This window comes from Sphaeramia orbicularis, chromosome 11, assembly GCF_902148855.1.
Source record: "Sphaeramia orbicularis chromosome 11, fSphaOr1.1, whole genome shotgun sequence".
NCBI classification, from domain to species: domain Eukaryota; kingdom Metazoa; phylum Chordata; class Actinopteri; order Kurtiformes; family Apogonidae; genus Sphaeramia; species Sphaeramia orbicularis.
Genome location: NC_043967.1, coordinates 14,151,645 through 14,179,125, shown reverse-complemented (window position 1 = coordinate 14,179,125; position 27,481 = coordinate 14,151,645). Strand labels below are relative to the sequence as shown.

The 27,481-nt window shown below is 37.5% G+C and overlaps 1 protein-coding gene and 1 long non-coding RNA gene across 3 annotated transcripts in view; one reads left to right on the top strand and one right to left on the bottom strand.

Annotated features, from left to right (window-relative positions):
- vps50 (VPS50 subunit of EARP/GARPII complex) overlaps positions 1–27,481 on the bottom strand; it is a 303,387-nt gene that overhangs the window by 59,755 nt on the left and 216,151 nt on the right. The window contains exons 22-23 of one of the 2 annotated variants that reach the window (XM_030147933.1): positions 20,436–20,513; positions 19,818–19,898 (exon numbers count right to left, since the gene is read on the bottom strand). In XM_030147933.1, coding sequence (XP_030003793.1) covers positions 19,818–19,898; positions 20,436–20,513 — 159 coding nt within the window. The remainder of the gene's footprint in view (positions 1–19,817; positions 19,899–20,435; positions 20,514–27,481) is intronic. The other variant, XM_030147934.1, reaches the window with a different exon arrangement.
- On the top strand, positions 47–27,481 carry LOC115428763 (uncharacterized). Its single transcript, XR_003936680.1, has 3 exons — positions 47–173; positions 22,132–22,140; positions 27,456–27,481. It is a non-coding gene; the product is annotated as an uncharacterized LOC115428763 (long non-coding RNA).

Sequence of the window (27,481 nt, the reverse complement as noted above, 5' to 3'; positions counted from 1 at the left end):
TCCAGTTGTGGTGACACACACTCAGTCAAAAGGTCAAGGTGAACATAAGCAGTAATTGATCTGTCATTGAAGAAAACTGGACCAATTCAATACAAATGCAATGCAATTGAAAACTTTGATAACCACTGAGTACATAGAACAAATCTGATTAACATATCTCATCAACTGCTTTTGTAATAATTTTTTTTAATTGTAAGCGACTTTGTGGACACCCTGTACAACAGACCACTGATATTCATGGGATACACAGCCATGATATAAACTTGATTAAATAACAGTTTTCATTAGTCGCTTTTCCATTGACCCTCAAGTTGTGCAACTATAACTTGCGTATAAAAATTTACCTAATAGAAAACCACAATTTCGCCGAAACTCATTTTTCGATTAAAAGTTTGTGCGCTGGCAAGAAGTGGTTTTTAGGTCGTAGCGCAATTGGTATACCCCACAAAACTGCAATGGAAAGACCTTTTTTCGCAACTAGAGTCATGTGAATAAAACAAACCGGATGTTGACAGACGTTACAACAAAGAAAGAAGAAGAGTTTTAAAAGAAACATGGCGCGGTATGTGTGGACACACCAGGAAACTGAATCAGTTTTTAATTTAGTTTGGAATAGAGGGGTAATATATAATAATAATGAATATATCTGTAAATCAACACGACATTTACGTTCGTCGCCATGTTTATGGAATGACTTCTTGTGTCATCTCGTGATAATAAATAAACAAATCATCGCATTTGTGATTTAATGGAAAAACCAGCATTACAGAAAGCACTTCCGTTTTTTCAACCTTTAGTAAATATAGGTAAAGTTTTGCGCAGATGTCCAATTGAAAAGCGACTATAGTAACAGCATCAGTCTCTGCTGTAGCTCAACCTCTACTTTTCCTGAACACCACACAAATCCAAGGTCTTACTGCTAACACTCCCTCACAAAAGAAGCTCTAAAATCACATTTTGGATCTTAACAGCAAAACTTTCAAACCAGTGACAGCTTTACAATCCTATTACCCGTCAACATGTGTAATAAAAGACACTGTACTGATTCTGTTTCAGTCAGTAACTCGAACAGCTCGATTCTGTAATCACCCTTGTCATAGAGCAAGTTCACAGTTGGGAAATCGAAAAGTGATCTCTCAGTTGAAGTGTCTCAATCTATTGTGATTGACTGCTTATTCCTCTTCACTCTGGCCCATGGAGATTTATGGCCAAGTCAAGTGGTCTGGCTGCCAAGCTATTACTGTCAAGTGGATCCTATTGCACCTCTTTGTCACTCTAATACTAGAAATTTGGTTATCATTAGATGAATGTCAAATGGGATTAGGGCTTTCATTTATTTTGCGCAACACCCCCCAGTCCCTCTAAACCTATTTCTGGCAACTTCTCCCATGGCTGCTGGTGTGTTCATCCGCTCCAGGACAACAAAGCAGCTACAATACCAGAGGAAAAGGATGCCTTTTCCTTCCATTAGCTGGGCATGAAGGCAACAAACTGAAAAGTGGGTGACCCTGGGTTTGGAGAATCTGGAATGAAGAAATTATTTCAGTAGGACTTAAATAACTGTATGTCACACCGGGGCTCTGATGACTCCATTTGCCAAAAGGTTTAAGACACCCAACCTATCACATGTGAGGTGTGTGACCTAAAGCTGGTGTGTGTGAATAGTGGTTTTCCTTTATTTATTTAAAGGTGGGGTTGGAGGTGCTGGAAAAACGGTTCGAGCAAGCAACATTTTGAAAATACACAATTCACAAGTCCAAACCCCTTTCTTCAGACTTCCCCCCGACGCCACAACTCCAGAGGAATGCGCAATGTGTGTTCCCAAGGGTTCACGACACCCCACCCCCCAACAACACCCCACTCTTACGATTCACCCTGCCCTCTGTGAATCTGTGCGTACCTCTGAATTCAGGTCTGTATCTGTATATCAGTATGTTAGATTAGAAGTTGGACTTTTCACTTGCTGTTTTGATACATGTTCTAAATAATGTCGGGATAGATAGATAGATAGATAGATAGATAGATAGATAGATAGATAGATAGATAGATAGATAGATAGATAGATAGATAGATAGATAGATAGATAGATAGATAGATAGATAGATAGATAGATAGATAGATAGATAGATAGATAGATAGATAGATAGATAGATAGATAAACTTTATTGTCTGTCACAAGTGACAGAAGTTCTTCTTTGAAAGGCTTGGCTTGTATACAGCAACACACTAAAGACACAAACATTTAAACAAAACACATTAAAACAGCATTCAGGTGCAATCATGCTAAAAATGAGGAGGGGTGCAGTTAAAAACAGCAAAGTGTTCATTTTAGATTACTCAGTGTAGTTATTGTGGAGGGAATCAAGGATTTTTTATCGATGTTCTTCCAGGCTAGTGGAACTTTACAGCATTTACCTGATGGCAGCAGCTGGAAGCAGTGGTGGAGGGGATGGGAGGGGTCTTCTGTGATCAGGGTGGCCTTCCTGGTCACAGACCGACTGTACAGTTCTGAGAGGGGGGTTTGTGGTGTTTTGATGATTTTGCTGGTCTGGTTAACTGTGCGGGAGAGTTTGGTCTTGTGTTTGTGTTAGGGATGCACCAATCCGATACCAGTGTCAGGCGTCAGCTCCGATACTCAGTGTTTGTACTCGTATTCGTACTCGTAAAAGTAACCCGATACAAATGCACCGATACCACTTACGGCCGCGTGACATTCACAGTTCAGTGCAGCAGGTATGTGGCGGTGGAATAATGTGTGGGGAGTATGAAGAGTGTGGAGATTTTTCAAAATAAATGACGGTGATTAAAGTAACGCTGACTGACAGTAATGTTAAAGACACAAACAGATACGGACGCAGCGTTCTGTCCATCCTCTGCGTACATTCCATCTGTTTTCCAGGTGCTGGTGGATGCGTACCCAGACGGAGAATACCAGCGGGAACCGTGGAGGTAGAGGATCTGTTCAAAGAGCGACTGTGTGAGTTAGAGAAAAACTACTGACAGATTTACAACTACCCAGGGCTGGGCCGGTTTCCATCCTACTTATAATACTATGGGAGTACGGAGCGGTGCGGACCGCCACCAGCGGAAGTGAAAACGAAACTTATTGCTCATTTCTCTTTTCTCTACCTGCTGAAGCTTCGCTTTTAAACCTGACCAGTGAAAATGCTGCAATATTAGTGTCACATTAGTGTTGCCTCTGTCGTCTCCATGTTTGTTATTACTGACTTTGTTCTTCTTCTTCTCAAAAAACTTAACTCTTCTTCATGGTATTTGTCCAGTATGGTTAATTCAGAGCAGCGCCCCCTGGTGGATTAATTGACAAACACTCATTCCAGCACATTAAATGTCAGTAGCAGCACTTTGCTCCAGTCAGACTAATGACAACGACAATAAAGCACATTTACAAAAGGAACTAAGAACTGGAATGGGATTATTAAGTACTTGTATTGGTACTCAGTATCGGCAAGTACTCAAATGTAAGTACTCGTACTCGGTCTGGAAAAAGGTGGTATCGGTGCATCCCTAGTTTGTGTGTGTAAGAACAGTAAGAACAGCTGATTGCACTGAGACTGATGTCAGGCTAACAGCCCACTAAAGTTTGCTTTGAACGCTGTCATCTGTGCATTTCACTATTATGTTTGTCAGCAGAACAGCCCTAATTCATACCTATCTGACTAACGTTACATTTCCTAGTGATTTATGTTAGTGACAAAACAGTCTGCTAGTGAACTTTCCATCCTAATATAATTAATATAGCCAAGCTCTGGCTCCATTTCCTGTACCAGTGCTCCAAACCTCAGAACGCACGATTGATGCACAAAGAGGGGTTCATACAGAAGGGGGAGGGACAAATGGCAGTTGAGTTTGATAGACATATCACCGTTCAATCATTTCGATGGGCCGGTTAAAATGATTGGATGGTGTTTTTTCAGTCCTGTCCACTCCACAGGTGACTAAAATTTCTTACTATTGTGTTAGAGCATTTAATTAATTGGTTGTAATTGGGGTGTGAAGGGGATTTTAAGCAATATAGTAAAAAATGCTCCAGGAAAAAATCTCCTACCCTACCTTTAAGGAAAACGGTGAGTCAACAAAAAAGTATCTGAGGGTCAGCTGTGATAAGAGCAGGTTCAACTCACTCTAAATCACGGGTGTCAAACATGTGGCCCGTGGGCCAAACCGGGGATGAATTTGCAAAGCACAAAAATTACACTGAAGATATTTACAGTTAAGTGTGTTGAACTCATTTTAGTTTAGTTTCCACATACAGACAAATTGTGACCTCAGGTAAAATTATAGCATAATAACCTATAAATAATGACAACTCCAAATTTTCTTGTTGGTTTAATGTGAAAAAATAATATTCACTCATTCATTCATCATCTGAACCCGCTAGGGTCACTGGAGCCTATCCTTGTGACTTATGGGAGAAGGTGGGGTACACCCTGAATGAGCTGCCAGTTTGAAAAAATAATATTACATTATGAAAATATTTACACTACCAGTCAAAATTTTGGACTCACCTGGTTTTTCTTTATTTTCATGACTATTTACATTGCAGATTCTTCAATGTAATAGCCACAATAGCCACACTTTGCTTTTATTACCACTTTGCACATTCTTGGCATTCTCTCGATGATCTTCATGAGGTAGTCACCTGAAATGTTTTCCAAAAGTCTTCAAGGAGTTCCCAGTGATGCTGAGCACTTGTTGACCATCTGTGGTCCATCTCGTGCCATTTAAATGCAAAGGAGAGTCCAAACTTTTGACTGGTAGTGCACATTAACAAACTAGACTTTAAAAATTACATGTGAATAACCTGAACAAATACGAACCTGAAATGTCTGAAGAAGAGCTATTTTAACAGTATTCTGCCTGTTCCTGAATGTTTTGTGTATTTGTAGACATGATCTGTAATGCAGAAATATAAATGATAAGTTGAGGCATAATATTGTTAAAACTGCGTATGACGTTCATCACCAATTTTTCATGAAATCTGTAAAACCGGAGTGAAAAAATTTTTTTTGATGTCGCAAAAAAAAAAACAAAAAAAACACTAGGTATGTACAAGATACTGAACTCCAGTACTAGAGAAATAAATACAGTACGTGAAGTAAAATTAAGGTTTTTTTTAGTTCGCTTATTATTTGCTATCAGAAAAAAAACAAAGAAATCAAATTAAGCTGTATATTGACATAAATAGATAAATAGATCTGTAGTTTCTCTGCACTCATCTATGTGTATGTGTTCCAGTCAAGCTATAATACTTGGTCAATACTTGTGATATTCTGCTAACTACAGTATTCACACTTGCAGCACGAATGTTAATTATGATGTATAATCCCTGTCAAATGGTAATCCCCTCTGGCCTGTTGCGATGCTCACGGAGAGCGACAGCAGGCCACAACAAAGAGAACGTTCTGGACAGTGATGTGCCCTCATGAGACGCGCAACTAATGACTGGCTTTAGTGTGGAGTCGAACAGAAAAAACAGAGCTTGTGTGTATATATGTGTGTGTGTGTGTGACATTAACCAGTGCTTCTCAGGAGACGCAGACCGACAGCATGCGTTCGCTGTGCCAAACCAATGCAGTGAACCACAACCACAACACATGCTCAGGGATTAGCACCCTGCTACTTGGAGACAGACACGAAGGAAGTGTGAAAAGTGTGGACAGAAGGGAGATCAGTGTAGACGTGACGTACAGAACATCAGGACTAGTATTAGTTTGTATGTTGTCATCCATTATGTTTGTGTCTGTCTGAATGTGTTTCTTTATCACGGTGTTTGCTCTTTATCCAAATAAAAATTCCAAACTTTTTAAAAACTATTATCTGTTTCTCACCTAAAATTAAAAGTAAACAAAATGAACACTTAGCAGCCATATTAGAGACTTTGTAATCACATGGATTCACATGTTTTGGAAATGCACAAATATTCAACCCTTCTGGGGGAAGGTTCACTCAGCTCTCTGTGATGTGTTGAGATATACAATCCCAAATTCTTGTCTTGTTCTTTACCTCGGACATTTGGAAGAAACAGTGCATAAAGGAAATGGATATCTTGTCAAGATCCTCCTGGTGGAAGGCCATTAACAAAGAACTGACTTAAGACTGATGCACCGTCTTATAAACAATGGCTTTCAATCATAGATGATATACTTGTCATGGAACATCTTACATATAAACTGAAGTTGAAAGAAAATCTCTACAAAAAACTGTGGGAAATGGCTGACATTCAGGGAAAAATGTGTCTATTAAGGAACCAAAACACATTCTGACACAAACACAGGCTGTTCTTTTCATTTGTTTGTTTTCTGTTCTTTTGTGTCTTTTCTTGCTCCTCAACGTGAGGAGATTGGATTGTATTATACTGATAAAAATGTGGGAAAAAAAACCCCCAAAAAACTACCATCTTTTTCTGTTTCTATCCCCAGACCTTGACTTTAAGTACTTTTATACTTGTGTGCCATCTTTTTTGATTGAGGTTGTACCTGTTGTGTGTAGTAGAAAAGTTCATTTTTCATAAATGTATGCATGAATGAATAATTCGCATTAAATTATGTTTTACTGACAGAAACGTTTTCAGAACATATGAAAATCACAAAAGTGCATGAATATCACACAAACAAGTTTCACTAGAGCACAGCCAGGCATATAAAAGCATGAATGCATAGATGAGTGAATGTCATGTCTTCTCACAGGTTCCTACAAATGTAATGTTTGCTTCCTGGATTCAAACACATGATGAATGACGGCCTCCTCAAGTTGAACACATCAGCTACACAAGCACTGATTGGACATCATTCCAGTACCGACAGGTTAACGAAATCATATCAAGTTTTTTATATGCTTTCTTCATGTATTTCTTCAAGATTATGTGCCTTTGGACATACTCTAAAATTCAACTAAGAGAGAAACTTTTTTTTATATTTTATCAACCCTATAATGCCAAACGTATCATATTTGATACCTGAGTTTTGAAGCCCTCTACATGATCAGTGTGATGTTTTTTTTTCTTGAAAAGCCTGATGTATACAATTAGATACATGCAATACATGGATAATCCACCAGGGGGGAGGGATTCATTCACCAGAGGCCTTTCCAGTGACACTTCAAGACTGTCATTAATGAGGAAGGAGGCAGAACATTGCCAATTTTGAAAAGGAATTACCAGTTTGTTAGATATGTTTGTGTTATATTATGTTTTTGTCTGTTCAAAAATAATAACATTTGAGCATTAAGACCTGATGTACCAAATATGATACAAATGGAAATTCATGGAAATTGATATTTGAAAACATTTTTGGAGGTTGTTCAGAAGGACCAATAAAGGCTCCAGTTTCAAAGAACTGGAATTTTCTGTCAATGATTTAATGGTTCAGGCTTTACAGGGTTAATACTGTTTGACAAAATTCCAGACTTTTCAAGGTCTGGAAAACAGTGTTTCAAAATTCCATACATTTGAAGACTTTCAAGACCTGTGCAAGCACACTGATGCATACATTTCTGAAAGCAGATTGTTACTGCCAATGCAGCTTCACATTCCTATCATACTTCCAGCTTTGAAAAAAGCCTGAGCCACTCTCTACAATACCATCACACACACACACACACACACACACACACAAACACACACACACACACAAACACACACACACACACACACACACACACACACAGATAATCAACTCATCACACTGATGTGGATCGACCTTAACAATTTCAAGACTCGAATCAAACAGAGAAAGGAGGAAATGATCATTCCCATCCTTCTGATTTCATCTGATTGGGACATGAACATATATACCAAATCTAACATCACATATTCAATCATAAGCACCGGCAAATTGTATAGAACACTGGAAGTAGTTGTTAGCGTTGCAATTTAAAAAGGCATGCAATCACTTACACACAGCCGTCAAAGAAAAGGAGGCAATTAGAGACGAGACAAGTAAAGAGGAGAAAAATGGAAGGAACGAGAGGCAAACGGAAAAATATACTGGTTGATTGAAAAAGTAAATAGTGGTAGTTTGGGCAGTGAGAGGAGTTAAAAGACGGTGGCCTTCATTAGAAATGCCGTCCCGTGGATGCTCCCCTGCCTGCAGCGTTGCCTCTCAACAGCTGTCACGGGTGAACTTTCTGGCAGTGACAAGATGGCCACAGATGGGGTTCACGGTATTATTCTAACACTGCGCTGCCATCGAAAGCTGCACTGAGCCCCCTGGAGGGAAATATGCGATTTGTGATACTGGCTTGTATACATAAAAATTGGCTTAATGTGACCAAGAACAACCAACAAAGTGTTATATAAACCTATAACAGTTTTATATAATATGCGCAATAACCTATCATTATTTTACACAACAGAGAACAGCTGATTCTTCCCAAATGACTCTGTTGTGGATACATATTCAAACCGACCCCGTGGCTATACTGAACATGCAACATATGTGGAGGCTATTATACAGCATTATCCTCCATTAGAATTAATGACAGTGGTTACAACAGGCATGGAAAAAATGGAAACAATGTCTTACGTAATGGAAATTTACCACAGAGATTGACGTAGAAACGTAAAAATACCCCAGTGTTATATGTCTTTATTTTCACATGATGTGTACGCGACCCTTTAAGAAAACACAAACAACTATAAAGGGTCTATGTATTTGCACTGAACTATCTATTTATCATCAATAAATAGCTTATAGATAGCTTTTGTTTTTTGACAGTTTAGCCAAGTTTCTGTTTCCTGTTAACTACGACCCAACAAAATGACAAATGACAGGTAAAAAAAAAAAAGATTACAATTCATAACATAAGCACTATTCGGATATTGATATTAAAAAGTACTGTATTGATATTTTTAGGTATTTATTCAAATGCAGATATTGCAGAGGTTCATTTTAGTTTTTTGTTTGTCTTTGTTGTTTATATTTTATGTTGTGACAACAGTTATGAACTAATAGAATATGAACATTTGAACAGGATCTTAAACTGTAACGTCTGTAAAAACATAACTTAAGTTTTAATAGAGGAATATTTTGTGATATAACATTAGATCCTGTTCTCAAATAAAAATGTGTTTTGTATTTGTGCATATTTCTGTTGTAATTCAATTCTTCCAGGAGATAATCTTTTTAAAAAAGAAACAAAACCAATAAAAAATTGCCTTTTTAACAGTATCATGATATATCGTGATATATCGTATCGCGATCCTAGCATGGTGATTCGTATCGTATTGCCAGATTCTTGCCAATACACACCCCTAGTTGTCCATGAAACTTAACTCCAATTGCTCATTATCATTTAGCTGCCCTGCCGGTTTGCCTGCTCAAAACTAATAGTGTTTAAAAGACTATATTTAATGCCAGTGTGCAAGGCAATGAAAAAAAAATGTTTCTATGGAGTTTGAATGATTTTTTTACTATATCATCATGCAAAGAAATCACACACAGCTTCTCTGTATTGATCAAAAATGAGATGTTGGGGTCTGGTCCACCACCTAGAAGAAGAAAAGACTGTAGCTGGAGTTTTTCCTACAGAAACTACAAAAATTACTGTGAATTTCATGTAATGGTGGCATGTTATTTTGATATATTATTGTTGTATTAACAGTTATGTATGTGGAATCAGCTGTAAATGACAACAGTGAATGACAGATGTGACCTAATTTCGTGCATGCAGGGTACCGATCTGGTTTCTATGTTCAGATCGGGTAGCTACAGGGTCAAAGGTGAGCTAATGCTAAATGCTAAATGCTAGCTTACTGACTCAGTAAAAAAAACTACACCAAGCACTGAATACCAAAGTCATTGTATCATGGTTTTATGAATGGAACCAATTAATCACAACTACAGTGGAGCTATCTGTCCAGAAAAAATGTTATTAAATAAACCTAAATTCTGAAAGTGAATTGGCAGATGAGCGAGCGAGCTATCATACGAACCTGTCAATCAAAGCCCGGCATGGTAATAATCACAGCCTTCTATTTGACCTGAGATCTGATTAACAGAGGAAAAATTTAGAGATGGACCAGATCATTTATTAAAGGTCCAAGTAAAATGAATAAGACTGGAATGAGTCCTGGAAAAAAAAAAAAAAAAAAAAAAAAAGACTGACTTATTATTTCTCGAGAAAATTTCCATATATTCCTTTGGGGGCCGGGGCTTTTTGGATCCAGCTCCAACTGGTATTGCAGCTTTAAGATCCTTCTGTATTGGCTTCATGCTGTACGTTCTGCTGCACAGCCACGTAAGTCAACCACATATTTTGCATATTCAATGTCACCAAAGTGTAAGACTCCTCTGTTTACACAAGACTGCTGTACTGCACTGCACTGTATTTTATTTAGAGCTATCACAATTAATTACCTGATAAGTCGTCAGCAATGAAATTAATCATCAATTATTTATACAATTGATTATTTGTAATTTCTTCTTAAAAAGGTCTATAATTTCTGATTCAGGCATTGTAAGTCAGGATATTTTCTGTCAATTGAACTGAAACTCTTTAGCTTACGGACCAAAAAGACATTTAAGGAAAGGATGACATGTTGTTCTTTTTAATTTTTCATCATTGTCTAACACTGAAACAATGATGATGAACAAAGACAGCAATGAAAAGAACCATTATTCGCAGCTGTAGTTGTATTCTTTCTTACAGTATATTAAGATGAGGGTCTCAGTCACAATATACTGTAGCTGATTATTTAATAAAATACACAATACGGATAAAATAATGCAAATTTGGCAAAATAATAGAGCCTTAAGAATAACTACAGTCATTAAAAAGCAATGAGAAAAAAAAAAAAAAGGGGTTGGTGCATACAAGCACAGTTGATTAAAACATTATATAACTGCGGTTTTATTTAGAAGTATCTCTGTCACTCAGAAGTTTCTTCTCGCCTCCCGACATTCCAAACTAAATAAAATATTCAAAAGTCAAAAGTGAGCGAACTGGAAATGGAAACTGCAAAACCCTGACAACTGACTGGGTTTCAGAAACGTAATCAAGAATGCAGGAGGCAAAAGAAAATACAACATTAACTAGGGGGATGATCTTTTACTTCTCCCCCTCGGGAGCTCACAATTTAAGCCGAAGCCACTTTCTACCTGAGACGAGATGAGATGAAATCTTGCAGCCGTTCATCGGGGACCCAGAGTCATTACCGGCACATTGCTTTTGGAATCAAACTGTTGCGACGTCAAATCAAGGGAACAAAACCACAAGGACTCCATGGCTCAATTGAAACGCAGTGTGCAATTAACTTTATAATCTGTTTACAAATGATGTGTGCTCTGCTGCAATCTCTGGAGTGGGTGGGTCTGTGTATTTGTATGCAGGTGGGGGAGTGTGTTCATCTTCTATAAGAGAACACTCACACATTTTCACCCACACGTCTAATAAACCTATAGATCTTTAAACAAGTTGGAATACATACGGCGTGGCTTCCATTAAAGCTTGGTAATTTGAGTGCTATTTAAAACACAGACTTAAGTGTGTTTTCACAGGTAAATACTGTATATTCATAGGGATGCACCGTTACCACTTTTTTCCAGACCGAGTACGATTACAAGTACTTACATTTGAGTACTTGCTGATACTGAGTACTGATATGAGTACTTAATAATCCCATTACAGTTCTTAGTTCCTTTTGTAAATGTGCTTTATTGTCATTGTCATTAGTCTGACTGGAACAAAGTGTTGCTACTAACATTTAATGTGATGGAATGAGTGTTTCTCAATCAATCCACCAGGGGGCGCCACTCGTAATTAACCATACTGGACAAATACCATGAAGAAAAGTAAAGTTTTATGAGAAGAAGAAAGTTAGTAATAACAAACATGAGGTAACACTAATGTGGATACTAATGTTGATACTGATGAGGGTAGTTGTCATAAATCTGTCAGTAGTTTTTCTCTAACTCACACAGTCGCTCTTTGAACAGATCCTCTACCTCCACGGTTCCCGGTGGTATTCTCCGTCTGGGTACGCATCCGTGAACACCTGCAAAATGGAGGGAATGTACGCAGAGGATGGACAGAACGCTCCATCTTTAACGTTACTTGCAGTCAGCGTTACTTTTGTCACCATCATTTATTTTGAAAAGCCTCCACACTGCTGACATTACTCCTCTGTTGCGTACCTACTGCACTTAACTGTGAACGTCACGCTGCCGTAAGTGGTATCGGTGCGGTTGTATCGGAGTACTTTTAGGAGTACGAGTACAAGAACACACGCTGAGTATCGGACCCGATACTGGTATCTGGTATACTGGTAAGAGTGTGTGCTATGAGACTTAAAACGTGGAAGACAGAAGATTAGAAATAGACTGAGAAGGAGATGGAAAAATGAAAATGGGCAGGCTGTGTTAGTTTGGAAAATAGGGCGCCCCCCCCCCACCCCCACCCCCCAACATTGAATGATTTATTGAGATGAGCTGAAATAGTTTAGCATATGAGAAAGAACAGACTAAAAGCATCTGCAAATATATCGGAGCTGGATTCTCTCAACTCTGTTCTTCCTCTGAGGTAGTTTTAAATCGATTTTAATCAACTGAAAATGGTTATGAAGTGACGTGATGTTTATCCAGAGGGGGTTTGTGCATCGCTGTGGTGCAGGTTTAGCATGTTTCTGTCTCCTGGGAATCCCACTCCCACACCTACACCCACACAGCCCACCCCCCCACTCTTCCTCTCAGTCTATCTATTTGTCCGCACATGTCCATTTGATCAGTCCGACAGTTCAGAGGATATAAACACACTCTCTGCTTCTGCAGCCGCAGCCAATCTGACATTTGGAAATAGCTCACAATTTGTCCTGAAAATTACTGAGGTGTAAATAGCTGCTATATTGCACCCTGAGGGGAGAAAACGTGTTACTGCAGTACACTGCTTAACACAATTTAAAGTTTAGAGATCATTCGTCATTCTTTTCCACGGGTTTCTGTCTTCTTATTTTCATTCTGCCTTCTTCTTTTATTTGACTTTGTTCTGTTTTCTCCTTCTCCTCGAGCAACCCCCCCTTAACATCAAAGTAAAGTTGCAGGCGTCACCATCACAGCAAAACGCCATTATACTGCACTGACAAATAAATGTGTTGCTTCCTACTGCACAAAAATATGGCCAATGTTCCGCTATCTCAATGGCATGTTCTATCAAGAATCAATACCAACTTGAATTTGTGAGGTTGTCAGGTTCAGCCACTATGTTAGAGTCCTGTGGTCTTGATGCAGGAGATCAATCTCCCAACAGAAGTGGGTGGTATTTTCACAGGAGGAACTCAACTAATTAAATGAAAGTCCATATATGACTTCTATCAGTGCTCAGTAGTAACTACAGGGGTTGGACAAAATAATGGAAACACCTTCACCTCAAGATGATAATGCCCCAATCCATACAGCTAGAATTGTTAAAGAATGGCATGAGGAACATTCTAATGAAGTTGAGCATCTCGTATGGCCGGCACAGTCCCCAGACCTCAACATTATTGAGCATTTATGGTCAGTTTTAGAGATTCAAGTAAGACGTCAATTTCTACCGCCATCGTCTCTAAAAGAGTTGGAGGGTATTCTAACTGAAGAATGGCTTAAAATTCCTTTGGAAACAATTCACAAGTTGTATGAATCAATACCTCGGAGAACTGAGGCTGTAATTGCCGCAAAAGGCGGACCTACACCATATTAAATTATATTTTGTTGATTTTTTAAGGTGTTTCCATTATTTTGTCCAACCCCTGTATATGAATATCTGTAACCATTCCCATGTTGTATACCATCCAAATATGGACCGTTATATGTAAAGGAAAATTTTTAATAGTTCAAAAATTCATCAAAAATTATAATATCTAACTTTCTCAAAACTGTGAAACAACTATGTAGACATTATCCCAAGGAAGCTACACTTAAAATTTGAAATTAAACTGACCAGTAGTTTAAGAGAAGAAGACTGTTGAAATGTAGACATAGGTGATGTTGAGTTTGACCCTTCAAGGTCACTCAAGCTCAAAGGTCATGGACCCAAATAAAAGTCCAAGTATGACTTCCTATCAGTGCTCAATAGTAATTATATTGATATATGCAACCATTTACATGTTATAAACCATCAAAATATGGACCATTGTGAGTAAGGGGTAGTGTTGTCCCAATTCTCAATTAGACGAAGGGGAGGGGCTAAGGCGGAGGGCTGTATAGCTCTCAAAACGAAGATTTTCCAGGATCACTCTACGAACGGAGGGGTTAGAGAAATTTCCCAAAATCCTGTTTGAATCGTTGACAAGATGGAGGTAAACACAGCCAAAAAGTGCAGCAGTGTGACAAAATAAACACACAAATGTACGTATTTTCTTTGTAAACAACTTAATCATTTGACCGTTTAATCGTTTAATGCCGTTTCAATGTGTTATAGATCGCATTTCTGCAGTTTATAGTTGATAGCTGCAAAAATATGACCAAAGCCCATGGAACAGAGATGGTTACAGCGGCTGACAGCATGGGGAATACTTTCAAGAACAAAGTTGTCGCATCTGTTAATAGCGGCATCGATGACTGCTGATGACGTAACAGGTTGCGAAGGGTTGTCCCATTTCATAGGAGAATGTTTTAACCCCTACCCCTGCAACTCCGTTTCAAGGGGTAGTGTCAAGTGCAAGGGCCAAGGGGGAGGGGTAAGGGGGAGGGCTAAGGGGTGAATTGGGATTGGACCATTGTCCCAAGGAAGAAATACAAATAAAACTTGAAATGAATGTGACCAGTAGTTTTGTCAGAGAAGATGTTTGAAGGAATTGCTAACGAAGACAACGATGACGAAGACGCTGATGCTGATTATAAATGCATGTAATGATGACCAACACAGCCCACCTTCAGAATCAATCCACTCATTTCACCTTCCTTCAAAGTCTGATGCATTAAAGGTGAGACAGTAGTTGATGACTGCCATTAAGATTTAGTCACTTCACATCACCTTGCATTTTATTTATTCATACTGAATATTCAGACCTTGAAAGGTGTGCTGTTTCTACTTTAAAAGTTCCCAAAATGACCTAAAAGTATCATTACTTTAGAATGAAGACTTCGCTCGAGGGAGTTGTGAGTCATTCAGCCGGTCGCTGACAGTGAGGAAAACAAATGTCAAGGCTAATGATGAGAACCATTAAGACGCAACTTCTAGAGTGAAAGAAAGTGACAGTGATAAAAGTAGAAACTTTGCTGATGTTTTCATCACTTGACATGACTTTAAACGAAAAGAATGGGGTAAATCACTGTGTTTCTTTTACTCTGTTAACCTAAATTATTGTTGATCTACAGTTCAGACTAAACTGTGACAGATCCAACATTGTTTGTTGTTCCGATCTTTAGTGTGGCTATTGACAACACAAACTGTACAGAAAAATGGAGATGATTTGTGGTTTTATTACCTCCACCAAGGATGGTGGAGGTTATGTTTTCATCAGGGTTTGTTTGTTTGTCTGTCTGTTAGCAAGATAACTCAAAAAGTTATGAAAGGATTTGGATGAAATTTTCAGGAAATACTGATACAGGCCCAAGGAACAAATAATTACATTTTGATGGTGATCAGGGGTGGGGGTGGGGGTGGGACTGATCTGCCTTGGCGGAGGTCTGCGCTCTCCGAGTGCTTTTCAAGTTGTGGCTGTTTTCTGTCTAAAAACAAAGTTAAGCTAACAGAGCTAAGCTAACAGAGCTATAATGTAAAATACTGACTGATGGAGTGTGTGAAGATCAGTCTTATTTTGACCGACTGAGTTTTTGTTTTAAGCGGACAAATTGAAGATATTCTAAGGTTAACAGTTTATTTAGTAAGTGATGCCTTCTGCACAGACGTAGCATGAATGTGTTTCTGTTTTGGGTAGCTGTGGGTGTGTTTAGGTAGGTGGCTACACCCTGTTGTCAATCATTTGGAATATCAATATTACACGGAACCCTTTTAAAGGATTGGCTTAAAATGTTTAAGGCCTGACTTAAAAGTTCACTTCAATGCTGGGTTGCCCGTAGGACCTGTCCCTCTGGTGGGTCTAGGGAATTTTTTTGAGGGGGCTCATGATGACGAAAAGGGCTGTTAGTTAGAAACACTGGTCTAGGGTATAGGCCAGGTTGTTTCCTCTTTCACTTAGATTAAGTAAGGGGTCTTACTACTTCCAAAATAGAAAATACCAAAGATTACACTGAAAACTTGATCTAAATATGGTATGTCAATCAGGTCTGTCTGCATCTGTAGATCAGTGTCACAGGGCGACATATTTACATGGACATTTTTGTTGTGTTTTTGGTTTTTTGTCATTTTATCCTTAAAATAAATGAACCTGTACATTTGTAGAAAGTAAAATGCAGTAAGTTTTACTAGCTTTTTAGCAAAGCAGCCAAATCTGTCCCTATCGATCAAAACTAAAACTGATTCAACTGTAATTACTCACTGAATCACCTCAGGACCATGCCTTTCAAACTCGATTTTCTTCTTCACTTTGAGGAGAAACATGCCTTGAAATAGTTAGGCTTGATGGGGCACATGTCCGCCATCTATTGGTGGGAGGTGGTAACACAATTTGGCAACTGTATCTGGAGCAATAGTCTGTTTCTTTCAGTTATGGTACTAAAGGTTAATAGACTCAGTAGAAAGAGACTGGAAATGAGGGGATACAACTGCGTTCTTTCATGATCCTGTGATTTCTTTGTCAGAAAAATGCTTTAGTATTGCACTATCAGGCCTATTGATGCAGCAATGTGTGTGTTAAAAGTATTGATGTTACAGCAGAAATAGTGTATGTTTGAGGGTTGTTTTTTTTTTTTTTTTTTACCTTTCCTTGGTTTCAGGTTGCAAATGTTACAATATTTGATGGAATTTAACCCTTAAATACCCAAACATCCACTGTCGACCGAAATCATCTACCCGTCTAAATGTTTAACAACTTTTGATCCATTAATCCCATCAATACATGTGAATAATTGGTGTAAAATACAGTTTGTCATCTTTTCATGGTCATCAGATATGACCCATTTGGACATTCAGAGGCTCCGTAGTGAACGTGGAAACACTGTCATCTTCTACAACATTGATTCACTAATGACAGTGGATGGAGACACTTGGTTTATGTTCAGTTAATGATATATTTGATACATCTTCTACAACATTGATTCACCACTAAAACCCATGGAGTTGGATCAATGACAGTGGATGAAGATACTTCAGTTATTGATATGTTTGCTGAAAAAGTCCCTTTTTCTTCAGTTTTCTCTGTTTCTCATATAATAACCCTCAACTTTATCTGAGCTTCTATGAACATCTACATGATCAATAAATGAAACATAAGAAAATTACTGATTTTCACAGAAAAAATGCAAAATACAGAGGATAATATTCTAATAAAGGGTAATAAACTGCATAAGAATGGTTAAATATAGAGAAAAACTTATTTGAGAACTGTCACAAAAGTAGAACTGGGTCTCTATGGGTTAATAAAGCTGCATTAACCCTTAGGAGTCCACAGTCAAGGCTGTGATTGAATCACATGACATTTTAAACACATCCTAGTGTCGGAAGTCGGTCACATAGACCACTGGGGACAACTGCATTCCAAAGTGTGGACTTGAAACACTCTCCCACTTTTTTTGATGTTGATAAAGCAAATACAACCGGAGATACGACGTTCTGAAACCAGAGCAAACAAACATGAGTAAAAATATGAAAATGAGGTCGGGGGGGGGGTTATATTTCTGACCATATCTTTGTAATTTTTTGTCCTTTTTCAAAACGGAAATAACTGGCCAAATGTGCAGATTCTAATCCATGGAATGCATTAGCATTACAGGTAAGGGTGAGGATGACCCCCACCTGAACTGGATGTGGAAACTGGAAGGACCAGGGGTGGGCAAGTGGGGGGAGGGGGGAGAAAACCGGAGAAAACGCCTATGTAAAGATATGCTTTCATGTCAAATATTTGAGTATAGTTTAAATTTATTACAATTTTGTTTGTATATACCTAATATTTGGAACCAATATTCACTTTGAAAGTCTTTGAAAAGGTTCATTAAACATCTTTGTGTTATTTATGCAATAGATCACAGGTGTTAAACATGTGGCCTAGGGGCCAAAACTGGCCCGCAGGATGAATTTGCAGAGTGCAAGTTAGGGCATCAAACTCAAAAATAATATCATAATAACCTATAAATAATGACAACACCATTTTTTTTCTCTTTGATTTACTGCACAGAACATTAAATTATGAAAATGTTTACATTAACAAACTATCCTTTAACAATAAAATGTGAATAATCTGAACAAATATGAACAACTGGAAATGTCTAAAGAAAATTAAGTGCAATTTTAACAATATTGTGCCTGTTATTAAATGTTTTGTGCCTTTGTATATCTGATCTGTTATGCATATGTATACAAAATGATAAGTCGAGGCATAATATTGATGAAATTGTACTTATATTTCTTTAAAAAATTCATTTTTTTCAGGTTATTCACATCCTTTTTGTTTGGATAGTTTGTAAATGTAAATATTGGCATAACTGAATGTTATTTTTTGCACAAAAGCATTTTGGAGTTGTCATTATTTATTATTATTTGTTATCATGCTATTATTGTACTGGTCCGGCCCACTTCAGATTAAATTGGGCTGAAAGTGGCCCCTGGACGAAAATGAGTTTGACACCCCTGCAATAGATGATATAAATTTTTCAAATCGGATTTTATATTTTTTGTGTGTGTTTTGGCTTTTTGTGTTGATATAGTAATAAAGTGAAAAAATAAAAGACAGATGAGATAGATGAAGTTGTGCTGAAAAAAAAGATACCAAACATGTGTATAATAAACATTTCTTTATGTAGTATATACAGGCAAAATCAAAAGTACTGAAAAACAGCCAAAAACAGGCTAAAGCTGTCCTGATGCTGCAGCCTAAGTTATTTGTGCAGTATATTCTAAATGTAGATCTCCCATAAGCTGGAAAGCATATAATACAAACACTGAAGAACAATGTGTATGACTGATTAAAATTCAACCAAAAGCTTCTTGATTCTTAGCATTCACATTCAAGGCAGAAGAACTAATATATGAATTCAGTGAGCCATTCATTCACATGTCCGCCATAATTAGACTCAAGGGACGGAACTCATTGTTTTTCCTCAGCAAAAAAAAAAAAAAAAACACAGGCCAGCAGAATTTTATACTTGGCTCAAAGGGAGAAAAACTTCAGTGGCATTGCAAATTAAAGTCCAAGCCTTCTAGTTTCTTTGAGCAGAGGCCAAGAACACTATCAGATATGGAGACGAACGAAAGTCACAAAAGTCACAAAAGACAGTGGACACTTGTATCATCTTTAAAGAGGAGACACAGCAAAGAAAGAAACACCGTCACACAAGAGTCCAGACTATTCCAGACTAATTGTCACTATGCAGTATTACTGAAAGGAGGGGTAATTGACGGTGCTAATGGACTAGCAAGCGGACGTATCTATCCCCGTATGGCCATTTAAACTGAGGGAGGGGTGTGTGTTTTTGTGAGCGAGTGACCACTGGCCACATAATGACAACCCTTAATGCATTTGGTGGCAACGCGGGCAGCAGAGGATGGACAGAGTGGATGGACAGAGTGGATGGACAAAAATACGAGAGGAAGAGGAGGGGAGAGGGGACGCGGGATCAGGAAATGGGAGGAAATGTGGTAACAAGTGTAAAAAGAGGAAAAAAGGGGAAAAGAGAGAGAGAGAGGGAAAGAGGGAGAGAGGGAGTAGAAAAAAAAAAAAAAAACGAATGGAGAGGAGAAGAAAGGGAAGAGGGTTACAGTCTTACCATGTCAATGAGGCTTTCCTGGATCCGGTTCAATGTGGTTCTCAGTCTGCTGCTGATAAGGCCCAGACCCGATGACTCATACTGTAGAGAACACACACACACACACACACACACACACACACACACACACACACACACACACACAGTTAGTGCCTGAATGGTGCATCTACCTCTATATGAGCACACATGCTTTAGCAGTTGGGTGAAAGCACACACACACACACACACACACACACACTGCAACATCTGTTCTCGTCTCACGTATCCAGAGACAAAAGAATCTTTAGTTTCTGCTGCTAGCTGGTTCTAATCTACAAAAGGGAGGTAACCAGGAAGAAGACAGATCCAAACCATACATTCACCACTACTACTACTACTACTACTACTACTACTACTGCTATAGGAGATGACAAAGGAGAGGTTGGACAGGAGTGTGAAGAGGCACGGCAAACTCAGCATGTCTGAAATGGCTTTCAGACATGCCTGATGTCAGTGGAGAAAGCACACACGTGAAAGGCTTCCGACAGCCACAGCACAAGTACCGGGTCGGATTTACACTCACAAGGCGCCACGACCTGGTTCTAACACTAGGAGGTGTTCTAAAGGTTCTGCTCTTACCAAACAAGCAGGGCCCACCACCCTGGATGAGCCCCCCTCTCTGCCACTGTGAGCGGGCAAAGATGGGCTGGGAACAGGCTACGGTGGCAAACGGGCAGCACAAAGGAAAAACACAAGGAGAAGGTGAAAGAAACGAAAAGAAAAAGAATGCAGAGAAGGAAATAGAACGACAACAAAGAAGCAAATCAGGTGATGGACTAGAGGTGGAAGGAAATATCAGTCCCGTGGTATATTATTTCATTTCACCATACTGTATTGATATTAAAAAAGTACTGTATCAGTATTTTTAAGCATTTATTCTAATGTAGACATGGCAGATTATTTTTTTAAATATTCAAATGGGTTTTATTTCTATTTTCATATTGGTTTTATTTCTATATTCACATGGGTTTTATTTCTATTTTCACATGGGTTTTATTTCTATATTCACATGGATTTTATTTCTATTTTCACATGGGTTTTATTTCTATATTCACATGGGTTTTATTTCTATTTTCACATGGGTTTTATTTATATATTCACATGGATTTTATTCAAATATCCACATTGGTTTCATTTCTATTTACACACAGGTTTTATTTATATATTCACATAGGTTCTATTCAAATATTCACATGGGTTTTATTTAAATATTCAAATCGGTTTTATTTCTTTTTTCACATTGGTTTTAATTATATATTCACATAGGTTTTATTTCTAGTTTCTCATTGGTTTTATTTCTATTTTCTTATTGGTTTTATTTCTATTTTCTCATTAGTTTGCTCTGTTGTTTGTATACTAAAAACATAGTAGTGTGATATTGCAGGTCATACATGTAATGTTTTTTTTTAAATTGATAATGTTCTGTTAAATAATGGTTATTTCAGCCATCCAAAAAGCATATTTTACCATCTAAAAGAGGCAGATGTTAGTTCCTTTTTTGGGATTGCCCAAAATAATGTTATGACGCTGTATGATTCAGGGACTATACATTAAAAAATGAAAAATCAAAAAACAAGTTTTTTTTTTTTTCATTCTTTCGATTGTACGCACAAATTAAAATTGGAATTAAGCAAATGGACCAAATGTCGGGTTTCACGTTGACATTTTTGTATCCGATTTGGTATGACCCGGAAGTTACTGACTTCTTCGTGTGTAGAGCTGGACAGTCGTAGGTTTGCTAGTATTCTGCCTAATACTAAATCAGATATTAAAAATGTAAACATGAAACCCGACATTTGGTCCATTAGCTTATTTCCAATTTTTAATTTGTGCATACAATCGAAAGAATGAAAAACTACTCAATTTTTGATTTATCATTTTTGATTTGTACATGAATAAAGAAATAACGAGTCATTTTTATAAATATGAAAAGAATGAATGATACACGGATTACTCTGCTTAGTTCCGTCCACCTCTGTGCTTTCTAAAGGGACTGGAGTTGAACCAGTATGAGACTAAATAACATAATATGTCAGTATCAGATGACTGAGACATTAAACATTTGCAGTCTAGGTTAGCATTTTTTTTTTTATTATTCATTTATTTTGAATATGGAAAAGCTTCTTGATTGCTACTAATTGACTTCTTTGCACAACATAATATAGAAATGAAAATTCAAAGAAGCTTAAAATAATACATAAAAAAAAGAAAAAGAAAAAAAAGTCATATTTGAAAAGGAGTGAGAAGCACAGCCTGCTCATAGCATGTTCAACAGATGACACATGTAACAGTTTATCTCCAAAATGAAACATGAATAGTTGAATCTCTACTAATAAGCTGTTGTAGTGTTACACATATTCTATCTAGGACTTTCCTAATGAAGTGTTACTCTTGTCTTGCCTCACATTAAAGTACTTTCGAGCTGGAAGCGTCTGAGCAAAAAAAAGTATAAATACTGGGACACAGGAGAACTTCCTAACTTAACCCAGCTCTGTCTTCTGGAGGGTGTTATTAAACATGCATTAATATCCTCCTCAAATGTAAAAAAATAAAATAAATACTAACATAGCATTGTTTCACATAAGTTGTAAAAACCCACTGATTCAACTTTTCCATTTGAAAAGCTGAACATTGATAGAGAATAAGGTTTCACTGATGTGTTTTTGCAGATTTCATTTCAGACTCTCTGACATCACAGAGTTCAAACATGTTTCAGAGCTAGTCTTAACATTAATTAGCTTTTCAAACATTTTATACTTGATTTGACACGACTTAAACTGAGCTTTTTCTTTTTTGTTTCAAAAAAAAAAGAAAAAAAAATAAAATCAGGTGAAGCACAGAACTAAGGGAGTTATTAATTTCACAATGTGACCGACTGACAGCTCTAATGTGGGACATTTGAAGTCACCTTTGAAACTTTGTGTAATTTATAACAGACAACAGAAGACACACAGCCATTGTAGCATCTGCTGTTAGTAATGGAATGTGGAGAATGAAACTTCTGCACATTTATATTTGATGTTCATTACTGTTAACTGCCTACAGTAAATTAGAGGACACTGTAGTCCCAGTGTGTTTTATTAAGTGTCAAAGGTGTTGTTTATGCGTCTAAAGGACAAATGTCTGTAGATTTCAATGACCATTTTCCCTAAAAACAAGCTGAAATGTAGACTTGTCTGACCACAGTGCAATGATAGAATGGTCAGTGAATCTGTTGTTAACTGGATTTTCTTTTCAGAAAAAAAAGAAGAACTAGTGCTTAACTGATTTTGGTTTTAAAATGGAAGAACAAAAATTGAATTTCAGGGTGTTTTTCTTTTTCAGTGTCAAAACAGATAAACCAAATTTTAAAAAACTGATTGATTTTCATTTTCTTGTTCTAATAACAAAAAAAAAAAAGAAAGTTACCACCTGACAAATGGAAAAATGGACCAAAAACAGCAGGTTTTTTTCATTTTCTGAGACAGGATGTTGTCATGTTCAAGGAAAGAGCGCCAATGTGAATGATGGGTTTGTACAAATCTTCCAGTTCATACGAAATCTGGACATTGTAGACATGCTCCCACCATGAATGTCTATGCACTATAGCACTCTTTCCTTAAAAATGACAACATCCGGTCTCAGAAAATGAAACAAATGGGCGTTTTTGGTCTGTTTTTTGATTTGTCAAGTAGTAACTTTCTTTTATGTAATTCGAAATAGAAAAAGAAAATCAGTCTGTTTTTTAATTTTTTTTTTTGTGTGTGTTTTGACACTGAAAAAGAAAAACGCCCTGAAATTCAATTTTAATTCTTCTATTTTAAAATGAAAATCAATTAACCACTAGTTTTCTTTTGTTTCTGAAAAAAAAAAAAAAAAAAAAATCCAATTACCATCAGATACACTGACCTCGAATGATTTGACTGATTGAAGTGATGAGGATTTCCACCTTGTGAGAGTTTCAGGTTGTATCTGTGTATCTGCAGAAGGTGGCTGTGTTCATAGTAATCTGGCACTACTTCATGTAAATCAAGGTGATTCCCTGAGTCTTTTCACAGTATTAGTATGTCTAGTTGATATCTGGTAGATGTTGAAATTAGGGCTGCATGATTTTGGATAAAAATTTAAAAAAAGACAGCTTTTTTCCTCTAAAAACTCAATTTCGATTTCAATTTCAATTTGGTGGTGGTGTTTTAGCCGGCATGTTGTTTTCAATGCTACGCACTGCTGCCACTCTGGCATGTGATGATGTTTGAAGTGTTGAAATAAGTGGTTGTGCTGCTGTCTTTGACTGATACCGCCTTCAGGTTGAGTTTGCAGCGAATGGTTTGATCTTCATCCAAAACATCGAAGCCATACCAATTCCACAAACAACTTGCTCTAGCTATTTTTAGCCCCGAACTTCTCCCTCTCCTTAGCAAATGGTAATTTTGTACCAGTGTGTGGAGACCAAAGACTGTGGAGACCGCCCTCACAGTTAGGAGGAGGAGCCTATGGCGGCCCGGAGACACGAGAGAGATGATATTCGATTTGACGATTAACCTTTTTTGAACATCGCCCTAATTAAATAATCCGATTTCAATTTAAAATCTATTAATCATGTAGCCTTAGTTGAAATACCAAAATGTTTTGAATTTTGCATTGAGAAATACGTTTTTAGCACAGTCCTTTCATGTTGAGCCACAGCCCAAGCTTGTAAAGACTAATGCCCAATCCACACTAATACAGGGATTTGCTTAAATGGGTATTTAACCCCGTGATTTAAAAAAAAAAAAAAAAGTCCATACATTTGTTTTAGAAAACATCTTTGTCCAGACTACAATGTAAAAATGACTATAAACTAGGGCTGCACAACATTGGAAAAAACTGACATTGCGATTTTTTTTAACCTTGCAATATATATTGCGATATGAAAAAACACTTAAGAGGATATAATATCTGTGTGGTGACGACGTAAATGGCCCGACAAATTAATTGTGTTTTCTCTCATTGTGGTGTCAGGTGTACGACACTGCGGACACAGAACACGTGTTTCAGTATCATCCTTCTTGTAGCCGAAATAATTCCAGATAACTGACTGCTTTTTTTTTAGGCACCAAATCTTTGTTTACAGTGATTTTCTCTTGTTCGTTGCTCATTTTTCAATATTGTTACCAGAGTCTCACTCCAAACTGATTAAGAATAATTGCAACTGGTGGATCACAGTGTGTGTCAAGTACCCTTGAAATTAGATGAGAACACGTTGAGTTCATTTGCCTCCTACATCGCAGGACCTGCGATTTGGCTATTGTGCACACACACATCGCAATGCCGATGCTCAAATGATATATATTGCAGCTGTAGTATAAACCAGTACAAACACGTAGACAAACTTCTGCTCCACTTCTACTGGACATAGAGGCTTTGGTCTGTCACAAACTTACCAGTAAGTTAACTTAAGTGTTCAGGTTTTGGAACTGTATTCTTATATAGTTTTCACCATGACACCAGTACATGAGTGTGTGTCCCATGTGTGCTGGTGCTGAGCTTCATCTCCTGTAGGTCATACACAAACTTATACATCCATAGGATCTATATTTGAACAATCGATATCTGTACGTTTATAATACAAAGCAACAATGGACAACTTGGGGTGTGAGACCATAGTTTTCTAACCTCTTTGTTTCCCAGGTGGATACACACAAACCTGAGTTTTGAATGTACACTGTGGAAGATGTTTAAAATATATATCTCTGTTTTAGTGACCTAAAACACTGTTACCATGTGGACAACATGGCTCAGACGTACAGATATTGGGCTGAGCATCAGTCTTGGGTGGATAACTGTGGAATCTCAGTCTGCAAACACAACAGGCTATTAACTGTTCACTCTGACTTTGAGTCTTTTACAGCTTTATTCAGTGTCTTGCTGGTCTCTAGATGTAATTTGTTTGTAATTTCTATCTATCTGTAATACAGGGTGTCCATAAAGTCTCTTTACATTTTAACTAATTTATTACAAAAGCAAATGAAAAGACAAATCTGTGGAAATTATTACAAAATGAAAAGTAAATATTGAAGGTTTTTGCCTCTTTTAATCCACCTCTACAGGGTGTATAAAAATAAAACTATACATTTTGAAAAATTACCCCCAGTTCCGCATTTGATAATTTTTGTAATTTTCTTTTATGGACGTCAGTAGGTAGGGGATTGGTGGATATTTGTCCAAATTTACTGACCCAGGTTTTCATGCATGAGTGAGCAGGGGTAAATTGCACAGTCCAAGTTAAAACTGGTTTGCGCGAAGTAGTGGTGGGATTAGGGTTAGGGTTAACCCTAACTGGGCCTGTCCTCAGTGACATTTTCAGGCCTAAACAAGTTGAATTAACTTTGAAAGGCAGGAACAGCTGCCATGGGTAAAGAAGTGAAACTGACATGGTGACCAAAGTGTTAATGCTGTAATTTGGCAATTTTGTGCAAAACAAGATGGATGCCCATTGTCCCCTCCCTACTCCCCTTGCTACTTCGCGCAAACCAGTTTTAACTTGGATTGTGCAATTTGCCCCTGCTCACTCATGCATGAAAACCTGGGTCTGTAAATTTGAACAAATATCCAAAAATCCCCTACCTACCGACGTCCGTAAAAGAAAATTATCAAATGCGGAGCTGGGGGTAATTTTTCAAAATGCATAGTTTTTTTTTTTATACACCCTGTATATGGGCACCATGAAGCACATCCAGATGGTACTGGATTTGTTTCCATGTTGTCTGTATCATAGACTCATCAGTGGTTTCAAACATCAGTGATCTTCTACTTCAGGTCGTTGATGTCCTGTATCTTTGTCCTATACACAATATCTTTAACATAACCCCAGAGAAAGAAATCCACGGCAGTGATATCTGGTGAATGAGGTGTCCAGGGAATTGGACCATCCCTTCCAATCCGCCGGTCTGGAAATGTTTGATTTAGGAACCCACTAACATGCAGACCCCAATGTGGTGGTGCACCATCTACCTGGAAAAGGATGGATGGTTGAAGGTCATCCAGTTGTGGTGACACATATTCAGTCTAATTGATCTCTTGCTAAAGAAAAATGGACCAATGATTCAATTGCACATGATCCACAATATGATTAAAAACCACTGAGTAATTGATACAAATTCTTTTATTAGTGGCAAGGAAAATGATAACCAAGTCATGGCTCAAAGTCCTACCCCCTACACTTGAGCAATGGCAGGAGGGTTTGAAAAATATATACCTAATAGAGAAAATCACAGCTCAACTTCATTATAAATTTGATCAATTTAGTGATATTTGGGCCCCGGCAATCAACCATTTTGGTTGGACAAAATAATATTTTATGTTGGTGAAAGACTGTTAAGCTGCGGTATTACATTGTAAGTCTCACTGTCTGTTTTTTTTTTTTTTTTTTTGGATGTGTACATTGAAATTTAAGGATTTCCACTGTCTTCTACTGTATTGGCTGCTGAGTTGCCATTTGTTTACACAGCACCTGTGTTCCAATGTGTTTGAAAGATGTAAAATATGATGCACATTTATTTAAATAAAATATGTTCAAAAAAAAAAAAAAAAAAGAACGAATCTAAAGAACATATCTCATCAACTGCTTTTGTATTACAGTGTTTAAATTGTAAAGAGACTTTGTG